The 27,225-nt window shown below is 39.9% G+C and overlaps 2 protein-coding genes across 7 annotated transcripts in view; both read left to right on the top strand.

Annotated features, from left to right (window-relative positions):
- Positions 1-14,948, top strand: part of LOC147044391 (homeobox protein Hox-B4a-like) — a 29,692-nt gene extending 14,744 nt beyond the window's left edge. For 2 of the 5 annotated variants that reach the window (XM_085932954.1, XM_085932950.1), the window contains exons 2-4: positions 7,934-8,128; positions 12,068-12,290; positions 13,430-14,948. In XM_085932954.1, coding sequence (XP_085789080.1) covers positions 7,979-8,128; positions 12,068-12,290; positions 13,430-13,704 — 648 coding nt within the window. In that variant the 5' untranslated portion in view covers positions 7,934-7,978 and the 3' untranslated portion in view covers positions 13,705-14,948. Of the gene's footprint in view, positions 1-3,603; positions 3,753-7,933; positions 8,129-11,741; positions 12,291-13,429 lie in introns of those variants that run through there. The other 3 variants (XM_085932953.1, XM_085932951.1, XM_085932952.1) reach the window with 3 other exon arrangements.
- LOC147044392 (homeobox protein Hox-B5a-like) lies at positions 523-3,062 on the top strand. 2 transcript variants are annotated; one of them, XM_085932946.1, is made up of 3 exons: positions 523-859; positions 941-1,165; positions 1,895-3,062. In XM_085932946.1, the coding sequence occupies exons 1-3, from the start codon at positions 523-525 to the stop codon at positions 2,140-2,142; spliced, it is 810 nt and encodes a 269-aa protein (XP_085789072.1). In that variant the 3' UTR covers positions 2,143-3,062. The 2 variants fall into 2 exon arrangements, with proteins under 2 accessions (XP_085789072.1, XP_085789071.1); XM_085932945.1 differs by having other exon boundaries at positions 523-1,165.
- Positions 14,949-27,225: the final 12,277 nt, after the last annotated feature.

The following is a 27,225-nucleotide window of genomic DNA, read 5'->3' as shown; positions in this document are numbered from 1 at the left end:
GCGGTTTAGTTAAGATACACTTGCAGAGATTTCAAGCTTCCCGCATTGGATTTCATCACCTCCGCAGATAGCTGCAATAAATTCTCACAGTAGGTGGCGCTCTGAGCTTAGCTGCAACAATGTGTGCACGCGTGTGAGAGTGACAGAAAGGGAGGGCGAAATTGCCCCCGCCCATGCCTTTATCATTAGAAACCTCAGAACATGAATTACCTATCCAGTCATCGGCGAGAATTTACGACGGGTCAACAAAAGCACGTGACCGCTCCCTTCAGCTCTCTACCCCCCCCCCCCCCACCCGCTTTGCGCCCTACCCATCCCACTCCCTCAAACATACACTCACCACCCCACCCCCATATTTGGACGACGCATACATAGCTAAAAAAAAAAAAAAACAAGTACATCGCCATAATTCAAACTGTACATCATAAATCGTTGAAAGTAAGCGCGTTATAAGGACCAGGAGAAATCCTGCAAATTAAGATTCCTAACATTAACAATAGGCAGTTCTCTAAAGCAATCTAAATGAGCTCTTACTTTGTAAACTCGTTCTCAGGGCGCTACCCAAATGGCCCCGACTATCAACTGTTAAATTATGGAACCGGCAGCGGCGCATTGAACAACGGGGCGTACAGCGATCCCTCCACGGCCGCGATGCACCATGCGACTGGCTCTTACGGCTATGGCTACAATGGTATGGACTTGACGCTCGCGAACCGGGGAGGGGGGAACACCAACACCTCAAACACTGAAGGACACTTCGGGAGAGCTTCGATCGTCGGGGACTCCCGGAGCTTTAACCCCCTGGACAACGAGAGGAGTTTGAAGCAGTCGTCCAGCTGTTCCATCAATTGCGGAGACAGTAAGCAGAATAATCGGAGCTCATCTCCTCTATCGGAACAAACAGGAAGCGATCTTCTCAGCTCCCTTAACCTACCCTCAGCCACGTCCGTTGGGGGAGCAACACATCGGTTCACGGAGATAAACGAAAACGCGGAGGCAGAAGCAAATGGGATGCAGCACGACAACCCGACCAGGGGCGATCACCCAATACAGCCTGAGCAGAAACAAGAGGGCGGTCAGGCGGCCAGCTCAAACTCGAGCTGCGCGACGGGCAGCGAATCTCCACAGATATTCCCCTGGATGAGAAAGCTCCACATCAACCATGGTATAAGCGGAATGTGGATGTGTTTGTTTAGTCATATATATATATATTAATATATATTGTATATATTAATATGTGTAATTATAATATATATTAATATATATATATATTAATATATATATATATATATATATATAAATCAACTAGGTAGTATGCATTTTACTAAGCGTTCGTTTAGTACTTATATTCATTCATTGTCTGTATTTAGAAGCCAGTGAAGCCAATTGTTGCATCCGTCTTTCTAGTTTAGAAAATTCCACAAAAAGTGACATAACTCTGCCAAGATAGCGCGACAAGCAAGGCAGTAAAAGCAACGGGAGAAGTGCAGAAAAGACACAGCCGGGTGGGAAAGGGGGTTAGGGGGGTGGGGGTGGTGGGCAAGAGTTTTGAGTTTGTTGCTTTGAAAATTAAAGCTTTATCTTACGTGTGAGCACTTCATGAGGCAGAAGATGGGGTAGTAAACGTCTCCCCCCAATGCGACTGGAGAAATAATGAGGCGTCGGTGAAGCAGAATAACATTCTAAAGCGAGGCCTTTATGGTCCAGTAGAATGAAATACAATTTGGCAAAAGGTGCCGTTTGATAGTTCCGAATACTTTTGGGGAAGAATGGAGTTCACTAATATGTGCGTTATAAGTGAATTGAATTGTGTCCATTGTTTGTTTTTCCCTAAAAACGCTCATATAAGGTGTTGCTGTTGCTAACAGCCCTTTGTCCGCTTGAAAATCCTCAGATATGACGGGCCCCGACGGGAAACGTGCACGGACGGCGTATACCCGCTACCAGACACTCGAGCTGGAGAAGGAGTTTCACTTCAATCGCTATCTTACGCGCAGGCGGCGGATTGAGATTGCGCACACGCTTTGCCTCACCGAGCGGCAAATTAAAATCTGGTTCCAAAATCGAAGGATGAAGTGGAAGAAGGACAACAAACTGAAAAGTGTGAACCTTGGCAGTACCGGGGCAGTCTTCCAACCTTAGCAATTATTCATTTTTATTTTAAATCATCCCACTCATTCAAGCCTATAGGGGAGATGTTTGAGTTCTAAAGAGAGAAACTGGAGATAAAAAAAAAAAAAAGGGAACTGTAAGATATCGAGAGGGAAAAATAGTAAATCAACTTGGAGCCCCATGCAAACGAAAATTTATTCATGTCCTCATTTCTGACGCAGTACTGAATATCAAAAGGGCACTTTCATTTCTTCTGCATGGTGGACCACTGTGTTTTGGGTAAACGTGAAACTGTGGTACTGTGGTAGAGTTATCGTGTTTTCGTTTTGAAAAAAAAAAAACATTATAAGGCTTACAACTTTTATCCACCCACCCTCCGCAAAAAAACAAAATCTTCAGCCATCCTGGTGAACATTTTCAAGATGTTTATTGTAAGTTATTTGAGCCTAACGTGTACGTATAGTCTAAATATTACAATTTTGAATGCCTTTAAATTCTGCTCTGGAGTTTTTGGTCTTGTGTGTGTAAATGCGCCTTTTTTTGGGGAGGGGGCGGCGTCAGCTTTTCACGCAATTTTGTCCTCTCCCTCTATTATATTGTCATTGTGATGTGTTGAAGTAAATCAAAATGCATTTTAAATATATGGCTGTTGCATGATGTTATTAGCACCGGAAATGTTTTGTGTATATATTTTGGCAAAATATTGTTATTGTGCTGTTGAGTCACGCCGTATGATACAATATAATTATGCAGCATATTCCTAAACGCAAATTACGGCACAGTAATAAAGGACTTCCTCAATCAAAACGTAATATTAACCTTGTAATTGATAAAATTGATAAAAGAAGAACTTGTACAGCAAACGTCCACCATGGACACATCAAATGAGCTTTGCTCCATAACAGAACTGGACAATTTAAATTTTCTTTTATTTTTTTTGCTTTGGCATTATTGTGGCAATTTCATATTTCATATCAGAGCTGGCAAACTAAGTTATTCTAAATCTCTAAGGGCAATGTGAATAAGTTCGAAATAGCTGAAAGACTTAAAATACAAAACTTTTAAAACTCACCAACTGATGTGGGACTACAAGTATATTCTCTTCTTTTCTTTCTTGTCCCCCCCCCCCCCCCCCCCCTACGAGAATTATCCGTACACGACCGCCATTGGTGCCTCTGTTCAATGTGCTCGTCAATTGAGATATTTCCACTGCTTTGGGTTGCACCATAAAAACGAATTCGGCTTTGACATTTACATGTCAAACAGATGAGTGCTTTTTATCTTCAAGTTGCATCGTAAAGTTCAGGCCTGCGTGGCCTCAAACTGATACCCGCTCACTGGCTGTCCTCTGGTCACGTGGGGTCCATAAAGCTAGTTTTATGGTTTTGGGGAGTTGACATTGTACAATATATTCAAGATTCTAGAAATCAAGTGACTGTTTAACTGCTTCTAGGGGATCCTAAAGGGGTCAGTAAAGTAGAGATAGAACAGCAGAGGGAGGGAGTGAGGATTGCGAGCACAGGCCGTGCACACAGGATGGTCACTGATCCCGCTCGGGTCCACACAGGCTCGGAGGGCCTGTCACCGTCGCTGTCGATGCATGGGAAAAATCTGAAGGAAGAAGGAAAAGGGGTTACAAAGTAAGTACTGCCGTGAATTACTTGGGGAAAGTAAGCGAAGCGTGTTTGATTACTGTGTCACTCATATTTCTTATGCAGTTGGATTTGTGGGGACTTTGTTGCAGCCTTTGTTGCCTTTGCATGAGGGAGTCAAATATATTATTGCTAGATTTGTAAGCCAAAGATCACGTTGTGTATGTTTGTGAGTGTAAACTGCATTCATTCATAAAGTATAGCATGAACTTCAAGTTGTAGCATATTATAGTTAACGTTTCATGTGCCTAGCATATCATGTCCATACTTGTGTTTTAAATGTCGTATAATTCATGATAACATCCGAAGCTATTGTTTTGTTTTTGTTTTTTTTCCCCCAAGTACCCACGCGTGTGCATAATTACTAGGAACAAATTATGGGCAATTTTGGATTTATGCAGAACTGAAACAATGTTTTTCTTATTCCTCTTCTTATTATTTTAGAATCCCAGTTAATGTGAATTATTTAGACAAATTATTTATTTTCTTATTTAATTATATATATATTTTTCTTTGTACACAAAAAAAGAGCAATATTTGCGTCAGAAATTGCAGCCTTGGTTTGCAGGAAATTTCGCTTCGGTAAACAGGAAAGCAAAAACTCCCCTTTTCCTTTTATACTTACTTCCTCTTTTCCTGATGACAGGAATTTCCTCCCCCCCCCCTCCCCCCCCACCCACAACAGGTATCCCCGAGCCCCATATAGGTCCATACATGAATCTGTGTTGCAAATAGGCTATTTTTGAAGCAAAAAATGTGTGTGTGTGTGTGTGTGTGTGTGTGTGTGTGTGTGTGTGTGTGTGTGCCCCCGCTCTGCAGACCTGCTTTTCCACCATTATTTGGTTTATGTACATAAGCTGTCCTGCTCCTTTGAGCCTGTACACGCTTGCCACAAGGCGCTGACCTTGCCCACACAGGTGATGACGAGTAGGTGAGTCACAAATGTGACTTGGCCCCCTTTTTCTTTGCATTGTCGAGGTGTGTCTGGGTTTGTCTTGGAGTTGGACACTCCTGAAGCTTTTGTGAAGAAGGTAATCAAGGAGTGTATTGTTGCATCTGAGAGACGTGCACACGGATGTAGGCATGACTTTGGAATGAACAGAGTATTTGGGTCATATTGAGGTCAATTTGTTCTTCTACCATTGTTTGAAATTGTGTGGATCTACTTGCAGTCATCCACAAAAAAAAAAAGTCACATTTATTCCTTTTGGAGTCGGTTAAAAGTATTTCAAATCCAACACAGTCACATACACCTCACTCTAAATATTCCACTCGAGTATCCGAGAATCGCTTTCCTTTTGAACCGCGTCTTCTGCATACTAATGGTGGTTCATGAATAATGTACCAACCCGGAGTCATTGCGAGGTCACCAGACAGGCTGTAACTGCTCTGCACATGCGCAGGAGTGGATGTGAGGAAAGGACAATCAACCCCCCCCCCCCCTCCCATGTGTGTTTGTTTATGTCACTTACACAGAGGAAAGAAAATAGCCTAACAACTCACTGCTTTTGTTTGTGCATCAATGTTCCCAATTTCCAGGTCACAGGGAAAGGAAGTTTACCTCAGGCAAATAAATTATATACCAGGCCAGTTGGAGAAATCACACAGATTTGTAAAACAAAGGCAGGGCTCACTTTGGACAACAATAGTGCATTCACTATTGGGTGGTTATTGTTGATGGTGGTAATATGTAAATGTTGATATTTATGCAAAAAAAAAAAGGACTTTGTCTTTGGTCAACTATTTGCTAAACCTAACGCTCCCCAACCTTTAATATTCCAAGGCACCTACTTTACATTAGACAAATTCTACTACATGATTAAATAAATAAATACAGAAATAAAGAAATAAATATGAATGCTGAAATAATGATGACTGCTTCTCAGTTTACTCCCAAATTTATTAACTCAATTTGATTTGTCGATCTTTAATTAAACACGACGCTTATAGGATTTAAACCTTCTGCCATCGAAGGGAAGAGCATTCCATTGTTCCGCCTGTCATAGAAGTAAAAATATATATTTGCAATAATAAATACGTAAAATTTGATCATTTCTCGAAGTCTCACAGCCCACTATTATTACCACGACATTATAGCTGGAGATCCAACCAGTCCTTCATATGCTTCCAAGGAATTTAGCAGGATTTCCACTGTGCTGAGGAATATACAACGAATGCAGCTCCCCCCGCTGCCACCAGAGACCGCTTGAGACCGGGAGGACAAGATAATCCTGCACTTCTTAAACCCTGCAACTAGATAACATCTCATGTCCGCTTTACAATTCAAATCCATATAAATGCACGTTGGAATTGCATCTCGTAGGGAGCTCTTAGATGATGCACCGGTGTAATTATGACTTGAATTGTGAAGTGGTAGATAAGTGTATTTCAGTCTGACTTGAATCAACTTTAATCTAGTGATGAGCTCTCAATGTAAAACCTTATATTGGCCGCAAGCCATTGTTTCACTCAGTTTCCTGCCCGAGGAAGGAACTATAGCACCCAGCCTTATTATCAGAGCAGAATTCTTGGGTGTCAACTATACAGCTCGCAGCAGAAGGTTCAAGGAGTTGAAGGGTCAAAAGTTTACCGTCGTGCATGCGTGGGTTCCTCCCTCGCCTTCTCCAAACCAATTGCTGTAGGCTAAGACTACACAAACATGGGAGGGCGGCAGAAAGGTATGGAGGAGGTACACATGAGAGAAATGATGACAGGAGGCAAAGGAGAGGTGAACACATGACCTTCCTTTTCCAGGGACAAAAGCATAGGGCTGCTATATATAAAGTATAGAGTTGAGTGAGTGAGTGTGGTGTGGATGGAAAGTAAAGGAGGTAACATTGAGGGGTTGGATGCGGAGATGTGTTTTAAGTGATGTGGTTTGGTGTCAATTGCGTATTTTGCCAACACCCAATAGCATCTCTAATGAGGCAAATATTTTTCCCGTATATAAAACCAAATAATAATAACTAATAACATTATCATTATTATTATAATCGATGGGTTTATTATTGTGGATATTCACGTGCACACTGCAGGGAGAGATGTCTACCATTATTGTTGTTTCCCACAGGTCAGCCACATGAACTGCATCCTTCAACTATCAAATTTTAAAGTTGCAATATTCTTATTGTTAGTTATTTACTTGTGCGTTTTGTCCTTTGCCTGCACCCAAGTCAGCTACAAAATATTGGATGCACTGCTGAAAACTAGATCATGGAGGAACCCGTCTTGGTTCATCCTGAGTTCACCATTGATTGGGTTTAGTTCGTATCGCTCGCCTGTCTGTCTCCAACCTGAGTAATAACCAACCAAAAGGCATGCATTTTTTTTTTGTTCCAAAAGCATGATACTTAAATGTTTTGTACAAGAGTATGCGATCATCTGGGCACAATGCAAACACAAATAATAACAAGAAAAACTACCTCAAATGTATTAAGGTATGCTCACCTCAGTACAGATTAAAATGCAAAAAAATGACAGATTTTAGATTTAAAATAATCTAATACAGTTTTTGTTCAAGCTACAGATCTCGTATGTGTCATTAATAGTTTCACGCCAAAAGGAAATGAGAAATGACATTCGAAGAGAAGAAAAATCGGTTTTAGAGAATGATATAAAGAGCAGCCCACCCCCACTGCAGCCATTGGCCATTTTTCTTCAAATTAATGACTCCCAATTCAATTTGCTATGACGGAGGGAACGAAAATCACAATGCAGAACGACGTAGTAGGCGAGAGAGATGGGATAAGTGGCAGAAAGAAAGGAAGAGGGGAGGTGTGGGGGGGGGGGGGGTAGAGGGGCTCTTGCTCGGGGTGAACGGGAGGTCAGTAGTCACACCATGACGTTGAAAACATGGGGACGAGCCTCCTCCTTTTAACAAAGCCTTACCGCAGATTAATTGGAAAACTTGAGTCCACACATACACGCACGCGTGTGCGCGCGTACACACACGCACAATGTGAGTCAATGCCTTGGAGAGCACGCAGTACTCGGCAGCCGTGAGCCCTCGATAGCTATAGCTTGCATTAATCGCAGAGAAATACTGCAAGGGACTTGCCATGGTTGTTTTTAGCACCTGTAGTCTGCTGTGGTTGCTACAGATTTTCTATTTTTTTTTATGAGGAGTGTGTGGAAAATTACAGCGACTGACTTCGCATCTCTCCTTCTAGTTTGTAGACACCTTGTGGAGACGTCGAGGAATCTGTGATGTCGCAATGGATAGGAGAAAACGCATGCTGAGAATACCGGAGTTGCCTTTGCGGATCAACAATACCAAAAGGATGCGTTTGAAAAAATGGGTGCAGATAAGAGGGTGGAAATTGGCGGAAAGTGGAGCTGGAGTCGGATTCGAGAGCTACGAAACTGTGAGTATAAAGCATCCTGTTAGGAGGGAGGCTGGGTGGGTGGGTTGGTTGGTTGGTTTGGTCATGCGTGCGCTTGCGTGGGTGTCAGGTGATGCTGCATGGTGATGAGAGGTTTGGGGATATCACGTGCTGCAGGATTGTCTATGGCTTCTTGTGATTTAATTATGACATACTTTATCAGTGAATTGAAGTTTAATCGCCATTTTGCAACATTTTTACATTGAAATCAATCATTTTGTATGCACAAATGCATTTTTTTCTATTTCTTTTTGTACGTTTGTAGCTATTTAAAAAATATTTCCCCCAACTGCCTTAATTCACAGAGAGGCCTGAGAATTTCTCATTTTTCTTTTTCTGTCAGTCACTCTCCATAACAAAAGAACGAGGGATGAGTCTAGGTTTATTTTTCACACTATACACAAAGGAGCAAAACTGCATTTTTCTTATTTGCCGTTGCCACTTCTTTGTCCAGTGATTAATATTTCAAAACAATGACAAGACCAGTGTTTGCAAACAAGATCGATTACTCTGTAATATATTCATTTATATTTCACTTAATATATAGCTTTTAAATCGAATGAGTATTTTGTTTAGATGTAAGTATTTTTACACACACACACACACACACACACACACACACACACACACACACACACACACACACACACACACACACACACACACACAGTTTTTGTTTGGATAAATTCGAAATTTGCTTTGTTTTGACTTCGCATTCAAGTAGCATTGATTTAACATAGGCCGTATAGGGCTTCACATATCGGATTTTGCCATGTATAGGTTTAAATTATACTAATCTAAAACTTCATTTTGCAGCATTATTTGCAGAAAAAGATTTTTAAAATCCCCCAGAAAAGGTCAAGTTGCAATATCATCAGTGTTTGCATTAAAATCATGCTAAATCCCGTGCATGGCCTCACTAAAAAGTATTGATTTCTTGATGCCATTTTATGTTTGTTACAATATTGAATGACATACAGACAGCCTAACCCTGACCGTATACAGAAAATACGTTTCAATATTAATTCCATACAACGTAGCCATTTCACAACCATTTCCCACAAATAGAAGACTGACTTAAATAAGGTTTTCTATTCATTTGTCTTCAAGTCATGTTTGGATAGTAACTCTATAAATATTTGTTTGGGTTCACCAAATATACCCTAGCTGGTGAGTGACTCTGGTAGCAAAGTGACCTCCATGTGAACTACGTTGTGCAGCCTAAACAAAAGCTGCTGCTGACAAACTTGACATAGGCAGGGGGAAGTGTCACAGTCACACTCGACACACCTTGATCGATATACTACCTGGGATGATGGCAGCGGGGGTCAAGTTGAATGCTCCCACACCTGGAATTGAATAGAATAGCAGTTTTGGTGCAGTGTACATGAAAAAAAAAAAAAAAAAAGAAAGAGGTTCGTTGCAAACGCATAACCTTTCCTTTAAACTCAAGTGCTGTCTGCTCATTGTTCAATTGATGTATGATGTATGATCTACCGAAAACGGAGAACAGCAAGACTGCCTAAAGCTAGGGACAAATAATATTGGTGGTACAAATATCAATGTGGGAACAGTATTGCATACCACACAATTTAATGTACAAAAAAATATATCGAATATTAAAAATGTACTTTACAAGCCGCACTGAAAGAAAGAAAACAAAGAGCAAATGAATGCAAAAAAGAAAAAGAAACTAGAAAGAAATGAAGAACTAACAATGAACCATGCTGAATTAATTTTTTACGACCAAAATTGACTTTAATAAACTCATTTTCTGTATGGGCTAACGAGACATATATTTACGCATATTTCATATCTAATATTTCCATGTGTTTAATGAAATGATACTTCTATTATTATTATTGTTGTAACATAAGTGCATGTTTCTTTCTTATGAGGAATAGTTATGAAATACAATTATTATTAGATTGTATGAAATGAGTATTTAATTATGAATACAATTAGCATTTAAAAAATTCTTGGTAAGCAGGCTACTCAATATTTTCTTTGCATTGTTATGTGACGTATATTATTGCTTATTCTGTCATTGTGGTAGAATGCTTCATGTCACTATATAAACAACTAAATTACAAATGCATACCTCGTACTTAATCTTCCCACCCAGCCAACCGCAAGCCTTTTTTCACTTGATGATTTAGTTGGTGCCTGATAACACTGCGGCAGTGGTGACAAGGAAGTGATGCGTCAAGCGAGCAATTTTTTTTTTTTTCAGTCTCGTGGGCAACATAAAGTGAAGGTTCAAGACGGCAAAAGTGTGTTAAGTTGAAACTCGAAACTCATCCCGTAAGCAATAATTATCGTTTGATGCAGCAAAGTGAGATACCCTGTCTTCTATATCTACCCTGTAGATCCGGATTTGTGTCAAAATCTTAAAAGCAATCACAAATTCGCTTCTAGGGGAGTATATAGTAGATGTATACACGACGGCACCGATGGACACTGTAAGAATAACACTTTTTGTCTTTTAGCAAACTCTCTCCAATTTTTTTTTTAGTATAGATTTCAAATCATTTGCCACCAGGGGAGGCTTTTGGGTGCAAATAGGCCGGTAATTATATTTTTCAAGCGTTTAAAAAGAAATGCGCCCAAATGCGGGTCATTTATTGTTCTTTTTTGATCAATTAATACATTAATAAATTTGATTATACCAAAAACATACCCATGTAGAATTATGAATGATTTGTCTTTTGAAAAATGATGGGGTCGTCCGAATTTCTCATCAGGGGGTGGATCTTTTTTGAAGCAAAGTCTCCATTGTGTCAAATTTTAATTGCCTTATCTGTTCTGCAATTATTGACGTTATTAATGTTTTGCCATCCATCTGAACCACTTCTTCGTCATATGTGTATATGTTATGCTTAAATGTGGCATTTAAATTATAATTGTATCGGTTTTGTTTATTATATTAATTGCATTCAGCTGCATGTATGATTTTAAATTAAATTTCGTGGACATATGCAATACTGTACATTAAGATTTAGTCCATTTGTGACTAATATTGCTTATTGAAAATATTCCATGGACAAAATATTGCGGGTGGAGGTGTGGATTAACCATGTCATTGATGTTAATATGTGCGCGTGCGTGTGTGCGATTTTAACTTGGCATCAGATTTAAATTACAGTAAGTATATAACAGATACATATCAAATGAAGAAAGCAGTGTAAACTTTTTTGGTTGAGGAATTTTTTTTATCGATCCCAAACTGGATATAGAGCTGTGTCTGACAGCTGTATGGTGGACGCTCCCTCATTAACAATTGAACGGTGACGATAATCAATAGAATATTCACAGGCAATAAATTGCCAAGGAGTTCTCTGTGACCCCAATTTTATCCGAACACCTTTGATTTCCAAAACTTTGATGGCAACTCATGCTTTTGATATGCTTCTCTGCCTACTTTCAGGAGATGTCATATATATATTTACATGCAGGGCAGCATGCGCGACGCGGGGGAGCGAGGAATGAAAGTATTAGGAAGACTTGTTTGTGACTGCACACAAAATGAACGCATACAACAGGGCGCGTGCAGGGCAGCGTGTACACTTAATCTCATTTCCTTGTCCACGCCGCGCGTCCCGCTCCAGTTCAATTGGCTCGCTGTAGTCACATGACCGCTTAACTTTCTTCACTTGACAGAAAAGTAGGAGGGTTCAGCGGGAACAGGAATGACCGACGAGTAAAGGGATGCGCTATCAATTTTTTCTTATATATTATGTACAAGGAGTGGAATAAATGGTCATGAGCTCATATTTGATCAACTCCAACTATGTGGACCCTAAATTCCCACCCTGCGAGGAGTACTCACATAGCGACTATCTACCCAGAAACTCTCCGGACTATTACGGCCAAAGAAATGAAACCACCGCCTTTCTATCGGATTCTGCTCTCTACCATCAGCAGGAGCGAGCGGAGCCACAATACACGCTATGTCAGCCTGCCTCAGTGGTGATGCCCCCTCGTGGCCTGGCTATTCCCCAGATTGGAGTAGAAATCGACCGAGACTCGGTGACACCCAGCCCGCCCCAGACGCGCGAGCAACCGCCCCTTACTTCGTCCCCTGCAAACACAAAAAATGACCCAGTGCTGTATCCGTGGATGAAGAGAGTCCACGTAAACACTGGTAAGTTCTGCATAGAAACTTCCTTCTCTTCATCTGTAGTCGAAGTCTACATCGTCGTGCAATCCGCGGTCACTATCTACGGCTTTCTCTCGGTTCGACTTGGACTCGTAGTCCTTGGAGATTTACGATCGTCTGTTTGCACGGCCAACATAATTACACCCCCCATAAATTTTTATTACACCTCTACGCCGAGGTGCCTTTTTGAAGTCCGATCTCAAGCTCGAGTCCTTGCTTTATGACAACGCAGACTGAACTCATAAGTTAGGTTTTATGCTGTGGTAATTTGATTTTAAGTGGTAGGTTTGTATAAACTGTGCGCTCCACACTGTCGAGCCTACTCCATGTTCAAGGGGAGGGGAAGTTTTATGGCCTCTGAAATATTCCTGTTTATGGAGCTCGCCGTAAAACACTAATGCAAAGGCAAATACCGCAATCTATTATATCTTCTCAGTGTTGTCGTTGGTGAGGTGGCTGTACATATGGCTTGTTCGAAGCAATTTAGACTATTCGTGTGTTCGCATGGACACTGCAGTTCTAAAATCATGGCATTTCAAACAATGTCTTGTTGCTGTTTTCGAGGTTCATTCAATCAAGCCCACCCTCCCACCTCTAAGCCTTCTGTGTTGGCAGACAATCAACGCCCCTTAGCTTGCTGTGCGTCGTGGCCGTGCAGAAAAAAAGCGCTCCTTCATTTTATGTGCTTATCACTCCTGTTGGTCCCAATATTTAAATCATTCTGCAGTATTGTTGCAAAATACTGCAGTTCACCACCACAAAATGTACATTTGATCTTCATTTTGTGTGTATAAAATTACTTTTTTTTTTGTCCCTGTGACGTTGGGGGGTAGGGACTGCTTGCTGGGGGGCATTTAAGATCACGTGATACGTGTAGTCCCTTAATCAATAGAAATAAAATCATGACCATTGATGCTACGAATATTCTTAAGATTATTATTAGAATTGCTGGTTTGCATATAGTGGCCCCTCACATGTAGGAAGCGCATTATAATAATAATAATAATAATTATTATTATTATTATTATTATTATTATTATTATTATTATTATTATTATTACTAATGTTGTTGCTGCTGTTCAAATTATGAATACGGTAACACGTTACTTTATTCTCTCTCACAGTAAATTCAAACTACACAGGAGGCGAGCTGAAGCGCTCTCGGACAGCTTACACCCGCCAGCAGGTTCTGGAGCTTGAGAAGGAGTTCCACTACAACCGATACTTGACGCGCAGGCGCAGGGTGGAGATAGCGCATACTCTGTGTCTATCCGAGCGCCAGATCAAAATCTGGTTCCAGAACCGGCGAATGAAATGGAAGAAGGATCATAAATTGCCCAACACCAAGGTCCACACCGGGAATAACACAAACGCCCAAGATTTAACTGGCTCCACCTGACCATGCACATGCAGAAATCGAGTCCATCTGCTCTTGCCGTATTTCTGCCACCCAAAACCAAGTTGTAAATAAAAACTGTGGACCGGAATGACCTTGACTGACTTGGAAGCTTGCTTATATGTGTCGTCAGTAATGGGCCTGACACAAAAGGGAGTTCACCGTTCGCACACTATTGACAAAGAGCCCGATTGAAACGATATATATTATGTGTAAAATGCTGTTTCACCTTTCAATTCTATAGGAAAATGTTTTATTTTCTGCCGACAGAAAAGCATGATTTACCTTTCTTCATTTTAACGCTAAATTTTGAATATTTGTTCATTCTGTGGCTATAAAGCTGAAAAGATGGGTGAATTGATTAAAAGTGGTTCTGCACTGGCCACGCAACATATCATAAATAATATAAAAATATGAGCTCTATTCACGTGTCACCCCGCTTTCACAATGAAAGACGTCTATTAGTAATGCGATCAAAATATGTATATTTATTGAACAATTTTTTATGTTTATTTTCATTTTTGATACTCATTATTAGTTACAAAATATTGATTTAAATACCGAGAATGACACGGAGCACTGTCTGTCGCGTATAACAGACTGCTCAGACAAAACATAGGTTCAGTAGTCATGACTGTATAATATTCCAAAAAACAAATTGGTTGCATTTGATAAATATGTAGTAAACTGTGGCCATCTTCTACTCTTTTCCTCCAAATAATCACATGATATATGAGTTTACCATATCTTAAGCTTATGCAATCAATGCACATGTTTGAATTTAGTAACTCCAAAGGACCTTTGGGTGTGTATTTGTATCATATCCAAAGTACGCACTAAATTTAGCGCTACAATATTACCTCAGCTGCACATTTACGTTTTATTTCAGTCTTCAATGAAGTGACGCATTTCAAGCAGTCTTATCTTAAGTATTATATGGCGAGTTCGATCAAATTGCAATAAAAGAACTTCTCAAAAAGCAAAAGTGGCATTGCTCTATTCAGCGACATCATAAAAATGAAGCCTTTTGTTGCATGAATTAATCATTTGTTGTATGAAATACGCGCACACGGTGTCGCTCTGTGTATTATTTAAAATAAATGTTATCCAATTTACATTCCAAAGATAATTATTGTTAATAATAATACTAATAATAATACTAATAATAATAATAATAATAATAATAATAATAATAATAATAATAATATAGTGGCGTATTTGATTGATTGATAATGTTGAAGGTTTTACCTCACGGATATGTATATTGCATTTGTGTTTATATCCTGTCTTACTTGCAATGATTTGTAAATACAAAATAAATACATGTCTGAAAATGCATTGTTTTCCATTATCCTCTATTTCCCTTTCAGAAGTGATCATTTGATTCTGAGGTATTTCCCCTCGAATATTATTTCATATTTTTGACAGCTGTCATCTCTAGCAAATCCAATGTTGTATAAAAATGTGTATACAATTACATAGGCACTGTTCAGTGTGATTTTAATGTTCTCAAGAAACACAAAACCCGATTGTCTTGAGAAATCAGAGACTCACGATGATTAATTTTGCCTTGCCGCTAGTAATTTTGGTACATTACGTCCTGTAATCTCGTTTTAAATCACAAACCATATTCTGTTTCGCCCCCTTTCCTCTGTTAATTTAACGCCAGTGTGCAGTACTTTGAACGGGGCCAAGTACTCCTTCCATTTGGCTTTGAATAATAATAATAATAATAGTAATAATAATAATAATATTTGATTGTGGCCTTTGAATGCGTTAATGAATGTATGGTTTCTGCACAACCGTTTTTTTTTGGGTTTTTTTCAGCATAAGCGTTGAGTGCGCGCGCATGTGTGCGCATGTGTGCGCATGTGAAAGGGTCGGCACCATAGCTCAAACCCTGACAAGCAAATAGATAATCAACAAGACGAATGACTTCTTTTGTAAGGCTCGGCTCCCGTATTAATTTTCATTTTCTTCTAGAGCAGGTATCGAAAAATAAAGAGCAAGAGAGGGTGTGGGGCGAGAAAATACCATTCCTCTCGATGAACTTTAAACTAAAAATGTGCCCCCTAAATTGGTCCACTCGTATTCCTCGGCCCAGAGAAGATTCCCCATTACATGTTGGCTGATTTCTCTCCGGGCCCCTTGCCAAAGAGACTCCCCTTGGCCATTTATCTATTTTCTTCCATTTATGAAAGCCTATTGCTCCGTAAAGAAACACGCCCAAATATGTGTTCGAATACCCAACAAAACAAATTAGAATAGTGTCGCATATGCTTGACTTCCTCTTGCATCTTTACGTGCACCTGCCTTTTCTATCTTTTATGCATGTGACAACCCGGGCACGGATTTACCGCGCGCTAAATAACAATAGCACTTTCTTTCCAATACGTGCATATAGGGCTGCTTGTAAACCCCAATTGTGCTTCTATATTTTATAATATCAAACATTCTCTCAATTTTCCCCTTCAGTATTTTTTATTTCATCTTGAAATAAATTATCATCTGCGTGCTATAGTTACCCAAATTGCAATGAGATGCATTCGAAGTAGTTTTCAAACACAGCTGGACCTTCTTGCTTTCTTTTCATGAGGGACTATATTTTAGTGAGGATGCCCTCGCCTTGTGAAAAGTTCACCTCCATTATTGGGAAACAGGAGAAAGAGGACGGCCCCGAGAAGAAAAATGTGAGAATTATACAAAAAAAATAATCATTAATCACGAGTTTTTCTTAAACCCTTTTCTTTTTCTATTGTCATCTCGCAGCTTCCTCCAAGGGCCCTTCTGTCAGGAGGTGCGAGGGGCCAAGGAACAGAAGAAAAAAGAAAGAAAACGTCTAGGAAGACATCCCCTCCTCCAACACAACAAGAAAGATTTTTTTTTTCCTACTCATTCATTCACGGGCTATTTTTACGCCCTTCGAGACTAGAAGACAGAAAAAGTGTTTTCCTGCTCATTGGAAAGAAGACGCAGATAGGAACTCGAGAAGATGACGAAGCGTGTCATAAACAATGTGCCTTGCAAGGTAAGGCCTGCGTAGTTCTAACATCTCCGGTTTTCTATTTTGTCTTCCTTACTTGTTTAGTGATGGCTCCTTGGCATTTTAATGGTTTTATTGCCCTCTACGCATTTGGGGGAATTAGAAGGCTGGGCTTGCTTGCATTCGCGCGCATGCAGGCACGCGTAGCGTTCGCGTGTGCGCGCACGTCTGGTGCAAATCACAGCCTTGGTGTTTTTTTCTTTTTTTTTTCTTTTTCCTTTTGTGTTTATGTAGCGTGTGACCGCCCGCCCGTCACTTCTACATTTATCACTCACATCTGTTTTAGTGCGTATTTGCCAATTATTAAATATGTTAATTTTAATTAAATACACAGACACGCGCGCACACGCGCAAACACACGAATTGATTCTGCATGGTAAATGGTTACTTTTTGTGCCAAGATTTTTTTTTTTTTTTTTTAATGACTGCAAACGGTCCGGCTTTCTTGCATGGGCCTGTGTGTTATCATTTGAGCCGAGCTGCCGTTTGAGCCCAAAATAAATCAATCTGACCCGAATTAGAAATAAAAGGGCAAAAGCTCTGGTGTGTCTCAAGGGGATGGAAACCGTTGCTTGATTCAATACTCGGAGAAGTGAGCGAAACAAATGGAAAAATATGCAGTTGCGCTACAGAAAAGCAGCACAGTGTGTTACGGATTGATGATTGTTCGGGGACGCGGTCAGAATGGGTTCAAACAGGGGACACGTTTTTCTGACCGATGAGGTCGAGTGACTCTGAAGCAAGAGGCTGACCTGTGGTTTATCCCCCCCCTCCCTATGTCACCCGCCTTGACCTCGAATGGGCTCTACAGCCTCTGCTCATTCGGACATTCCCAGACCTCCCGAGGCCCTGCCTGGCCCCTTAGTCATAACATGCCGAGTTTAGGGCACTGTAAACCATGGAGAGTCAGAGACAAGGAACCCAATCACCTTTGGAGAGGTCAGATTCAGGTCACAGTTGAACGGCTAGATTGATAAATATCCAGTCACATAGATATACACTTGATAAAAATAAACATCGGTGGTACTGCAATAAAGTACTCGAATAAGATTTTTAAATCCAACCTCAGCTGAAACAAGTTGCTGTGCGTACAACAAAAGATAATCAAATAAAAGACAATTTAAGATTAAAAATAAAAAATTGGTGCCGGGGGAAGTCTTGTTTAGCTGGTTCACTGCGCACTCGACACACCAAAATATTTGTGTTATCTACGCTTGGTGTAAAAACAGGTGCAACTTCATTTTCACACTGCATGGGGCAAATCGAGTTCAACGTGTTTGTGAATATGGTGGACAGCACTGTGTGTGTATATCCTGGCAAATTGACTTTTCCCTCATTGGCAGGTCTGCAAATTTGGTGAGAAAATGTAGAACACATTTTAAACTAACCATGTTTAACTCGTGCAGGTGATTTTGGTGATGACATTGTATTTTATTAATACTGAGCATGGGACAGTGCCTTTGAATCACTGAAGAAATCAATTCATTGAACAAATGATGACCATTATCATAATAAAAAATATTTTATAGCACCCCTCTGACCATGTGACATAACTATTTTGTGGGGCGGGTGTCACATGGCCATAAGGTTGTGGTTGCAAGGCGGTCCTCGGCCATATGTATTCAAGGAAAGGGAGAGGAGAGAGACAGAGAGAGTGTCAGTAAAAATATTTTGAATTGTATTTCTTTATAGAAACATTTACAGAAAGTCTCTTTTTGTAGAAAAATTACTGAGAATTTATGAGTGGAAAAACTTTTTTTTTTTTCAAAGTAAAATTCACTATCCATTTTTACAGTAGTCAGTGTGGATGTGGGTTTAACTGGTTTGTCTGTGCCATGCAATTGATGCAATTGGCATGCGATCAATCCAGCTCATGACAAATGAACAAGCGGTTTATGGATCACATGCCAAATGATCAATATGTGGATGGTATCTGACTACAATCAGTCGTCACTGACTGCGTGATGTTTTTTTTCTGACATCTTGATATTTAATTAAACCTATAGTCATAAAACAGTGTGGTAAAAAAAATTCAATAAAATGTGGACATCTCCATTTAAGAAAGACCTTTGTAAAACCTTAACGGGAACTTTTTTATGATTATGAACTGAGCTTCGGAGGTTCTTTCCGACACATCTACCACACAGGTCATGAAACCGGCCAAGGGAAGAACTCACGGGTGGCGCTGTGCAATATATTTTAAAAAGCAGTTGTGACTCGAGGCAGATTTACGAGCGGCAGTGAAAAAAAATATCAACATGTCAGAGTTTCGTAAATCAATCTCTCTGCCTCTGTTAATGCTGTAGTCAGAACAACAAAAACAACAACAACAACAATAATAATAATAATAATAATAATAATAATAATAATAATAATAATAATTGATTAGGCTATTTGTCATCCTAAATCAAATAAGCGTCTCAGGTAATCAATGTATTTTCTTCATTATAACAAAAAGACACTTTCAGTTTGTCTCGTTTAGTACTTAAGACAGATTAATGATTAACGTGAAGGAAGACTGAACCTGCCCTAATCCATCACGTTCTGCACGAGACCGCAGGATTCTTAAGGTTCGTATATCACATGCGGTTTGCATGGTTATAGCAAATATATTTGTCATTGAGATTACCCAATATTTAGATAACAATTTTAATTGAATTGAAACTTAACAGTGAGCTAAGTGCAATATTAACATAGAAGAACAAGAAGCAACTTTGCAGTACTTCAATCATGAAATCAACGCTTTTATTAGGCTACATTCTGTTTTGGGGATTGATGTTGTAGCGCTTCAGTTGCGGCAATGTGGCACATTTGGCAAAAGCTGATTCGTTGTCTGGCCGCCCTGGTTCCTCTGCTGCATGCTTATCTTAGCTGTTGTTCACACTCGGAGTACTATAATTTATGGCCATCATTACAGACGCCATCATCATCACTGCAAATGTTTGATTTCAATCTTCTTATGGGGAGAATAGAAAAGTGCCATATTGCTCTTTGTGCACCTTTAATTAAATGATTAATATAAATGATAAATCCTTTTTATCAGAATGTGTATTTCTGTTTTTTTTTCATTCATGCAATTGGTTTACCCCCTTCCGGAATCTAAATTTGTTGCAAGGAAAATGTTCTCATTTATTGTTGAACTTGGATGGTTTCTCATGGGTTCGGGTTGCTTCTTGTTTGACCTTGAAGAACAGCAAGGTGAGCTTTTCTTCTATGTTCCAATGTCGCATGCATTAGAACTCTGGAACCAGCAAGACACATAAGGGCCAAATTGATTCTCGCTTTTGTTGTGGCGGGACGGGAGTTCATTCTGACTATATGGTTGCTGTTTTTCTTTATGCAGAGCTATTTTGATCGAGATACATACCTGAAGACTGCCTCTAAACAGTTTTATAACATGTTTCAAAAGTGACTCAACTGCTCATAGAGCCTTTTTTTAAATTTTATTTTATTCTAGAGCATTTATGAGAGGGGGGATGTACTCCAATGACAATACATTTATGCAGCACATATTTTGAAAATATTTAACAATTAGGAGATAGAGTGTTTGTAAATAATAAGCCAAAGAAAAAAATTAATATATATATATTTTCGATTAAAACAAATATTTTGAAATTGAAGCCAAGACACTTCAAGGAATTCCTCCTCCTTTGCAGATGCCATAAAGAACGAACGGTGCAGTTATTTTCAAGAGCACTGCACATTATTTTGAATTCTTGGCCCACTCGTTTTTTTTTTAACCTCCTGTACTAAAATATGCACCATTATTCTAGGGTTGGGATTTTCCATTTGATGTCAAAAATAACACATAGCACTCGGAATAGGCAACAACTCCGCTACTGCACATGCAGAGGTTGCAGAATCTTTCTTTATCTGTCTAGAAATATAACGGCAAGAAAAGGTCTCTCGCCCGCCTGCTGCGTGTTAGTGTCGTGGAAAATTAAACTATTTTTTCAAACAAAAAGGAGGGGAGGAGGGAAACACGACCCCCACTCAAAGCAGAGCGAGAGAATGGAGAGAGAGAGAGAGAGAGAGAGAGAGAGAGAGAGAGAGAGAGAGAGAGAGAGAAGGGGGCTGCAATATAACAAATTTGGACGGGTGTGCGTCTTGCGGGTCGTTGTGGACACAACGTGAGTATTGCGGAAGAAAGAGGACCTGCGTGGGGGGGAACGAAAGCACCCTCCTTCGACGCTGCACTGCTCTCGCCTGCATCCATCACTGGCTCATATAGGCTTTTTAAACACCTTGGTAAATATCCCCCCCACCCCCAAATAACAATAGTGATATTTGACTCATTGTGCATGTTGCTGTCGTGTTGTTTACACATCTTCCTCCGCCCATAATCATCATCATAAGCCATTTTGTACAGTGTGAAATCAATGTTAGCCGATGGCTGTTTATATCTTAAGAAGCACTTTCATATTCTTCTCCATCTCTCTCTCTCTCCCCCCATCACTTCCTGTCTGCCTCTGCATTCCTCTCTCTTTCCATCCCTCCCTCTCTCCCTTTCCCCTCACAGCCTCCCTCTCTCTCTCTCTGTGTCTTTCTCTCCTTCTGCTTTTTCTCCCTGTCAGCTAGCAGCCAGCTACTTCTCTTGATTTATAGTGAGACTGGATGTCAGCGTGCAGCCGCGCCTGCCATTGTGTGTTTGTGGGGGAGTGCTTTTGTTTATGGCATTGCACGCGATAAATCGTGAAGCGATGGTGTGAAGGAAACCACGGCCGATGGAGCGATGATACACTAGAGACCAGTAGAGATTGGCTCCTCTCTCAGATCTCCTTCTTTTCCCATTCTTGCATATGACTTCATTTTCTCTACCTTCCTTGCAACCCCCCGCCCCCATGCTTTTTTTTTCTTTCTGTGCAATGATTAGCTCAAATGCTTTTTTTTTTCTTGGGAGTTTCAGCTCCGGGTGTTAAGTTTCTGCAGTGTGCAATTAACAGAAAATTAGGTTGACACATAGTGGAAGCCCCGGCTGCCATGAAATCTCACCGAGAGTATTTCATCCAGCTGGGAGGTGTGACAAAATCCCAGTTACGGATTAAGATGGAGCCGAAAACCATCTAATTGGCAACTAACCGCGAGTTTGAATATTTTATAAAGTACAATCTGCACTATAGGAGACTCTTGTAGTGTTATTTTAGTTAAAATTCCCTATTAGTGTGTCAAACGGACTAAAAACAAATGTGTCGTCCATTTTCATAATGTTCACTCCCATTTATTTTTTTATTTTTTTTAGAAATTTGGCTGCAGATAAGGCTGCTATCCGTTATTCATGTCAGTATTCAGTGGCTCTGCTTTTACTCAAAGCCTCCACCCTCGATTCAACTATTCTCAAATGGCGAAGCAAAACAGAATTCAGGAGCGGTCTCTGTGTGAATGAGGATATGAAATATAAACATATGTATTTCTGCTTCTTGAGAGCATAGGATAAAAAAACATGTACAATACGGGTAACTTCAAGTTTTTATTATTATGAAAATTTCACAATAGTAATCGTATTCGCGCTAAAACACATTAAGCATGACAAATAATTATTTGTTATTATTTTAATTTCAATTAAAATACAATAACAATGGGGTTGGAATTGCTTTACGATAGCATTTCAAACGAATTCCATACATGTCCACTCCTCCCATCTTAAACCATTAGATCAAACCTCAGTGTAACCGAATTAGAGTTGATCCGCAATTTCCCGTCACATATTGATGAAAATGGGAGCATGAGGCGTAACTTTTGAAAATGTGGATTCCTTCTGTCTGCCGTCATGTAAAACACTGGGCTTTGTCTTTTTACGTGTTATTATCATTTTTATCATTATTATTAGTTATCATCAATTATATAAGCAATGGTACCCAGCGCATTTTTTTTTTTTACATTTTCAAATATAAAGCGCATGCCAAATTCCACATTAGTGGAAGCGCACCAGAGTAAGTGGCAGCAATTCACTTTTCTTATCTTATCTTTAGGTATGTGGCCACTTTTAAGTACGTTTGCTCTGGAAAGATAATGCCAAATCGGCGTAAAATAGTTCAAATATTTGAAGAAACATTATCCATCAAATAGCGAAGCAGGTTATCAAATCGTTCAAACTTTTTGCGTCCATAAAGCACAAGTTCTGTATCGGTTGCCGTGAACTAAATGAATAATTAGGGCCCGAGGTTCATTTTGTTTTTTTAAGGAATACTTCTTCGTCGTCTTTATTCAGGCTTATATTTTGTGATTTGTGGTCCAAGGCCAGGCAAAAGTAAATCCATAATAATGACAAGTGGTAATATTTCGCAAAAACGGCCCGTGTTGTCTTCGTCATGAGCACGATTTAAAAGCTACAGAATTTCATTGAAAATGTGCGTTGCAACATTATGAACACTTCAATTAATGTGTTTGTCGGATCCTGCACGTAGTCTGTGTCTGCAGTGAACGAATATTTTGAAGACTTAAATTAAAAAAATAGTAGGCCTAAATATGATATGAAAAAAAAAGACACACGCAAAAATAGCCTATGAATACAAACACATTTAGTTTGTGAATATAAAACAGAAAAAGTACCTAAAGAAAGCAGGAAAGAAATAAAAACCGAAATAGAATGATCAGTCTTCGAAACGGTCAAAAATAAATCAGGCGACAACAAGGCTCCTTTAAACTGTGCATGCCAAAGAATTTAAGCGATGTAAACTCAATAAGGTAACAAATCCGTATCAACATGTAACATCTGTAATACGTGTTATTTTTAAGGCTTTATACATCTACATTTCGCTGAAATTATTTATTATTATTATTATTATTATTATTATTATTATTATTATTATTATTTGCTGTTGTCGTTTCCCTCGTTGTGTCTGGATTTTTTTTTTCGCATGGCCGCGTGGGCAAGTCTATACGCGTGGGAAGATAACACAATACATACAAAGACAGAGGAGCAAACAATTCAAAGCACAACGTTTCCGTTCCTATTTTACCCTTTGTGTTTTAGCGGCGGGTTTGGTCCTATTCTGCAACATGTTAAAATAAAATTGCAATGACTTAAATATATATTTGCAATCATTTCAACGGAAGACATGATTGAAAATAAATATTTACGTCATTGCATATATATATATATATATATATATATATATATATATATATATATATATATATATATATATATATATATATATATATATATATATATATATATATATATATATATATATATATATATATGCATATATATATATATATATATATATGCATATACACACATTTTCTTGTTCCACTGCTGATTGCTCTCAGTTTGACGCCATGTAATAACCAACATCTGGACCGCGTGCAGGCAAGACAGACAGGCAGGTCAAAACGAACCTCACCGACCCCCCTGGCCCGCATCAACCAGGCTGCCCTATTGGACAGAGACAAGAACCAGAATCCCCCTCCTTCTCCCCGACTGCTTAGGCATCTCTTGGCTCTCAGTTGGCTGCTCGGTTCAGAAAGAGTTCACTCAGTCATTCCGGTACATCCCGCACATAGGCAAAGTCGGAACCGCAGGGTCCAAACCACCACAGGAAATGTGAAGGGAGAGAAGCAGGTTAGTAGAAATTTGATGCTTATGCAATGTCCAATACGTGGACGATATTAGAAAAAACGTGACAGAATAGCGTATAGAGAGAGATGGTCGTTTTATTTTGCAGTCTTAATCCCATTTTGTCTCATTGGTACTCAAATGCTCTGGGAATAAGAAGCCTGCAGCGCAGTGCAGGAAGAGAACGCAGAGAGAGCGCCTGCGCGTTTCTCCTTCTTCTTTTTTTTTTTTAAGGTAGCGGAAAAAAGGGGCCCAGACCTAGCAGACCACATCTGCTTGTGATGCCAGCCAGCAGTGTGAGCATTTAAATTTGCACCGAAAATCAATCAATGCTATTCCGAAACAAAACACCGTGCTGGATTTTTCTCAAAATGTCTTCAGGATAGCCTTTTTGATCCAAGTAAATCACCAAAAATAAATCCAGGTAAGTTGTGCCCACGCGTATGCATCTTGCATGCTCATTCATTGTCCTGCTGATGATGTCCGTTTCCGAAGCATGCATGCCGATCCCACGCGTTGTCACGGTCCTGCGTGCCAGTGTTCTTCTGGAGCTCACTGAGACCTTCATGCGGCGTCCCCACGTGTTCGCTCCGCCAGTAGACAAAAAACTCGGTTCCCTCTGTGCGTGTCAGTGAATCATTCCTATGACAGATGCCTTGGATAGGTAACAAACAAGGGGCCTGCAGCCTCGCCATTCTCTCTCTCTCTCTCTCTCTCTCTCTCTCTCTCTCTCTCTCTCTCTCTCTCTCTCTCTCACCCCCTTATACACACAAGAACAAGGCAGAAAGGAAGTGAGAGAACGTGCATGTAGGATTAAATGGGTTTTGGCAGGAAAAAAAAAAAAGATCTATAGCTGCACAATGATTCATGATGGTGTGAACAGATTGTTTACTCTCAACCTTGCACCACACTCTTGTCCTTGCTTTTGTCTCATCCTCAAATTTCAGCAATGTGTGGAGAGGTCAAAAGTTTGAGCATTGCTACATGATAGAGCCATCGTGTGCAAGTGTGGTAAACAGTTTCTAATAGTTCATATTGGTTTTGGACACCTTTTTCGAAACATTACTTATTATATATGGGCAGAATAAGATAGAATAAGCACACACACACAAAAAAACTGCTGTGGTGTCTTCCCTGATGTCAGGGCTTTCTTTGAGTTGGAGGTTAAAGATTAGCATCTCTGATAAAGATTAACTCCACCATCAATGGAAGGTGCTGATGACATGAATGTCTGACCCAAGATTGACCAAGGGGTGAGTACTTCAGTGTTGTGCCTTGCCTATACACAAAAGTACTTTGAGACATGTTGGTAAACTCATTGCTCAGCCTAAGGTGGAACGCCAAATCGTTGGAGTGCAAAAATGCACATTAGGGGGGGGTCACCATTTGAGTTAGGGAGTTGTTTAATTTAATCTGAGCTGATTTATTTTAGTATAGACGGTTTAGTTGGGCTTTTTACTAAAGTTGTCATTTGTTAGCGGCTTATTGTTGTAGTTTTGAAATCACGCCACTGGCCTGGCCGGTTTGCAACCATGGGTGGAGGGTGTAAAAATAATTGTGGGCGGGGCTAGAGTCATTAGGTCATGAGCTAACATTTTTTTGTTGGCCTTTTCATTGACTTAGAAATTTTACCAAATTATTTCATTCAATCTGACTTTGAGTTACAGCCAAAGTGCAATGAAACAAACAGCCAGAAAGACCAGAAAGAGATTCCCAACACTCCATTTTTAGTGCACATGACTTTTGAAAAGCAGTGTTGACAGATGTGCTTGTGTGTCATCAACCTGCTGGAAGAAGAAGGAAGGAGATAAAAAGTATCGTAACGAAAGACCTGTCGTCACTTCCCATTTAGCGTCTGCGGTCACGGTGATGATGCCGCATGACTGTTCGACCTCATTAAACTTCAACAGTTTCTAAAAGACTTGATTAGAAACGTCGCTTTGGAAGGGGGAAGGGTTTTTGTTTTTATAATAATTTCACGGTGTCATGATTACATATTTGACAAAGAAAATAAAGTAAGATCGGCTGCAAAAATTGCTAAAGAACCAACAAAATACCCCTCCTGACCTATTTTGTTCAAATTTTGGCTCATCAGCTGAATTGCGACTGCAGAGGCGGCCTCCTTTTGTCTTGGCCTGCATGCTGGTTTGCTAAGCTAATCGGGCCTCCATCATTCTCGGGACAACCTGTGACTTGTCCACTTGGACCGTTTGTTTTATGCTTTCAAATTTTCTGCACACTCGCGGTGCTAAGTGTGAGAGGAAAGCTGAGCTTGATGATGTGATGGGAATGCACCCCCAGTCAGAGATGTGCGTGAGTGCATGGGCGGAAACAATAAATAACTTCATGGTGGAGGTATAGGCACTTGCAGAAGTGTTTTTTATAGTGCTGCTGGTACCATGAAAGTCAGGAGAGCCTTGTTGTTGATTTATGACTTTTGGAAAAGCTGTCAGGAGCCCAAGAGGAGGCAGAGTGGAACAGCAATTTCATTCCATCATTTTGATATTAACATCTGCAATGCAATATCATATAAGAACTGTGGAGACTACTTGAACTATTTATTCACATATTTATAAAATTAACAAGATGATTGGTGTTCACTGAGTGACCACCGTTACTTTTTTTTAATAATTATTATGCTCTAAAAAAAATTGCATAACCGGACTTTTGTCTGCTTGTATGCCTTAAGCCCAAAGTGATGGCGAGAGGAATTATTTATGACCTCTGTGGATCCATATCTGCCTGGAAGCAGCAAAAACACAACGCTCCGCCATCTCCACTTAAGCTTCTAAGAATCTGATATCTCCACATTGAGGACGGCTGTTGAAATTAATAACAGTAGGGATGTTAAGTTGGTTAACAGTTCAGTAGTTTTGTCAATGTGCGCCTAACACATTGAATATGTAACGCTGGATTTTTT

Source organism: Syngnathus leptorhynchus, chromosome 16 (genome assembly GCF_054491065.1).
Source record: "Syngnathus leptorhynchus isolate UIUO chromosome 16, UIUO_Slep, whole genome shotgun sequence".
Lineage (NCBI taxonomy): Eukaryota > Metazoa > Chordata > Actinopteri > Syngnathiformes > Syngnathidae > Syngnathus > Syngnathus leptorhynchus.
The sequence above is the reverse complement of the archived record's forward strand: the minus strand, read 5'-3'. Positions and strand labels throughout refer to the sequence as shown.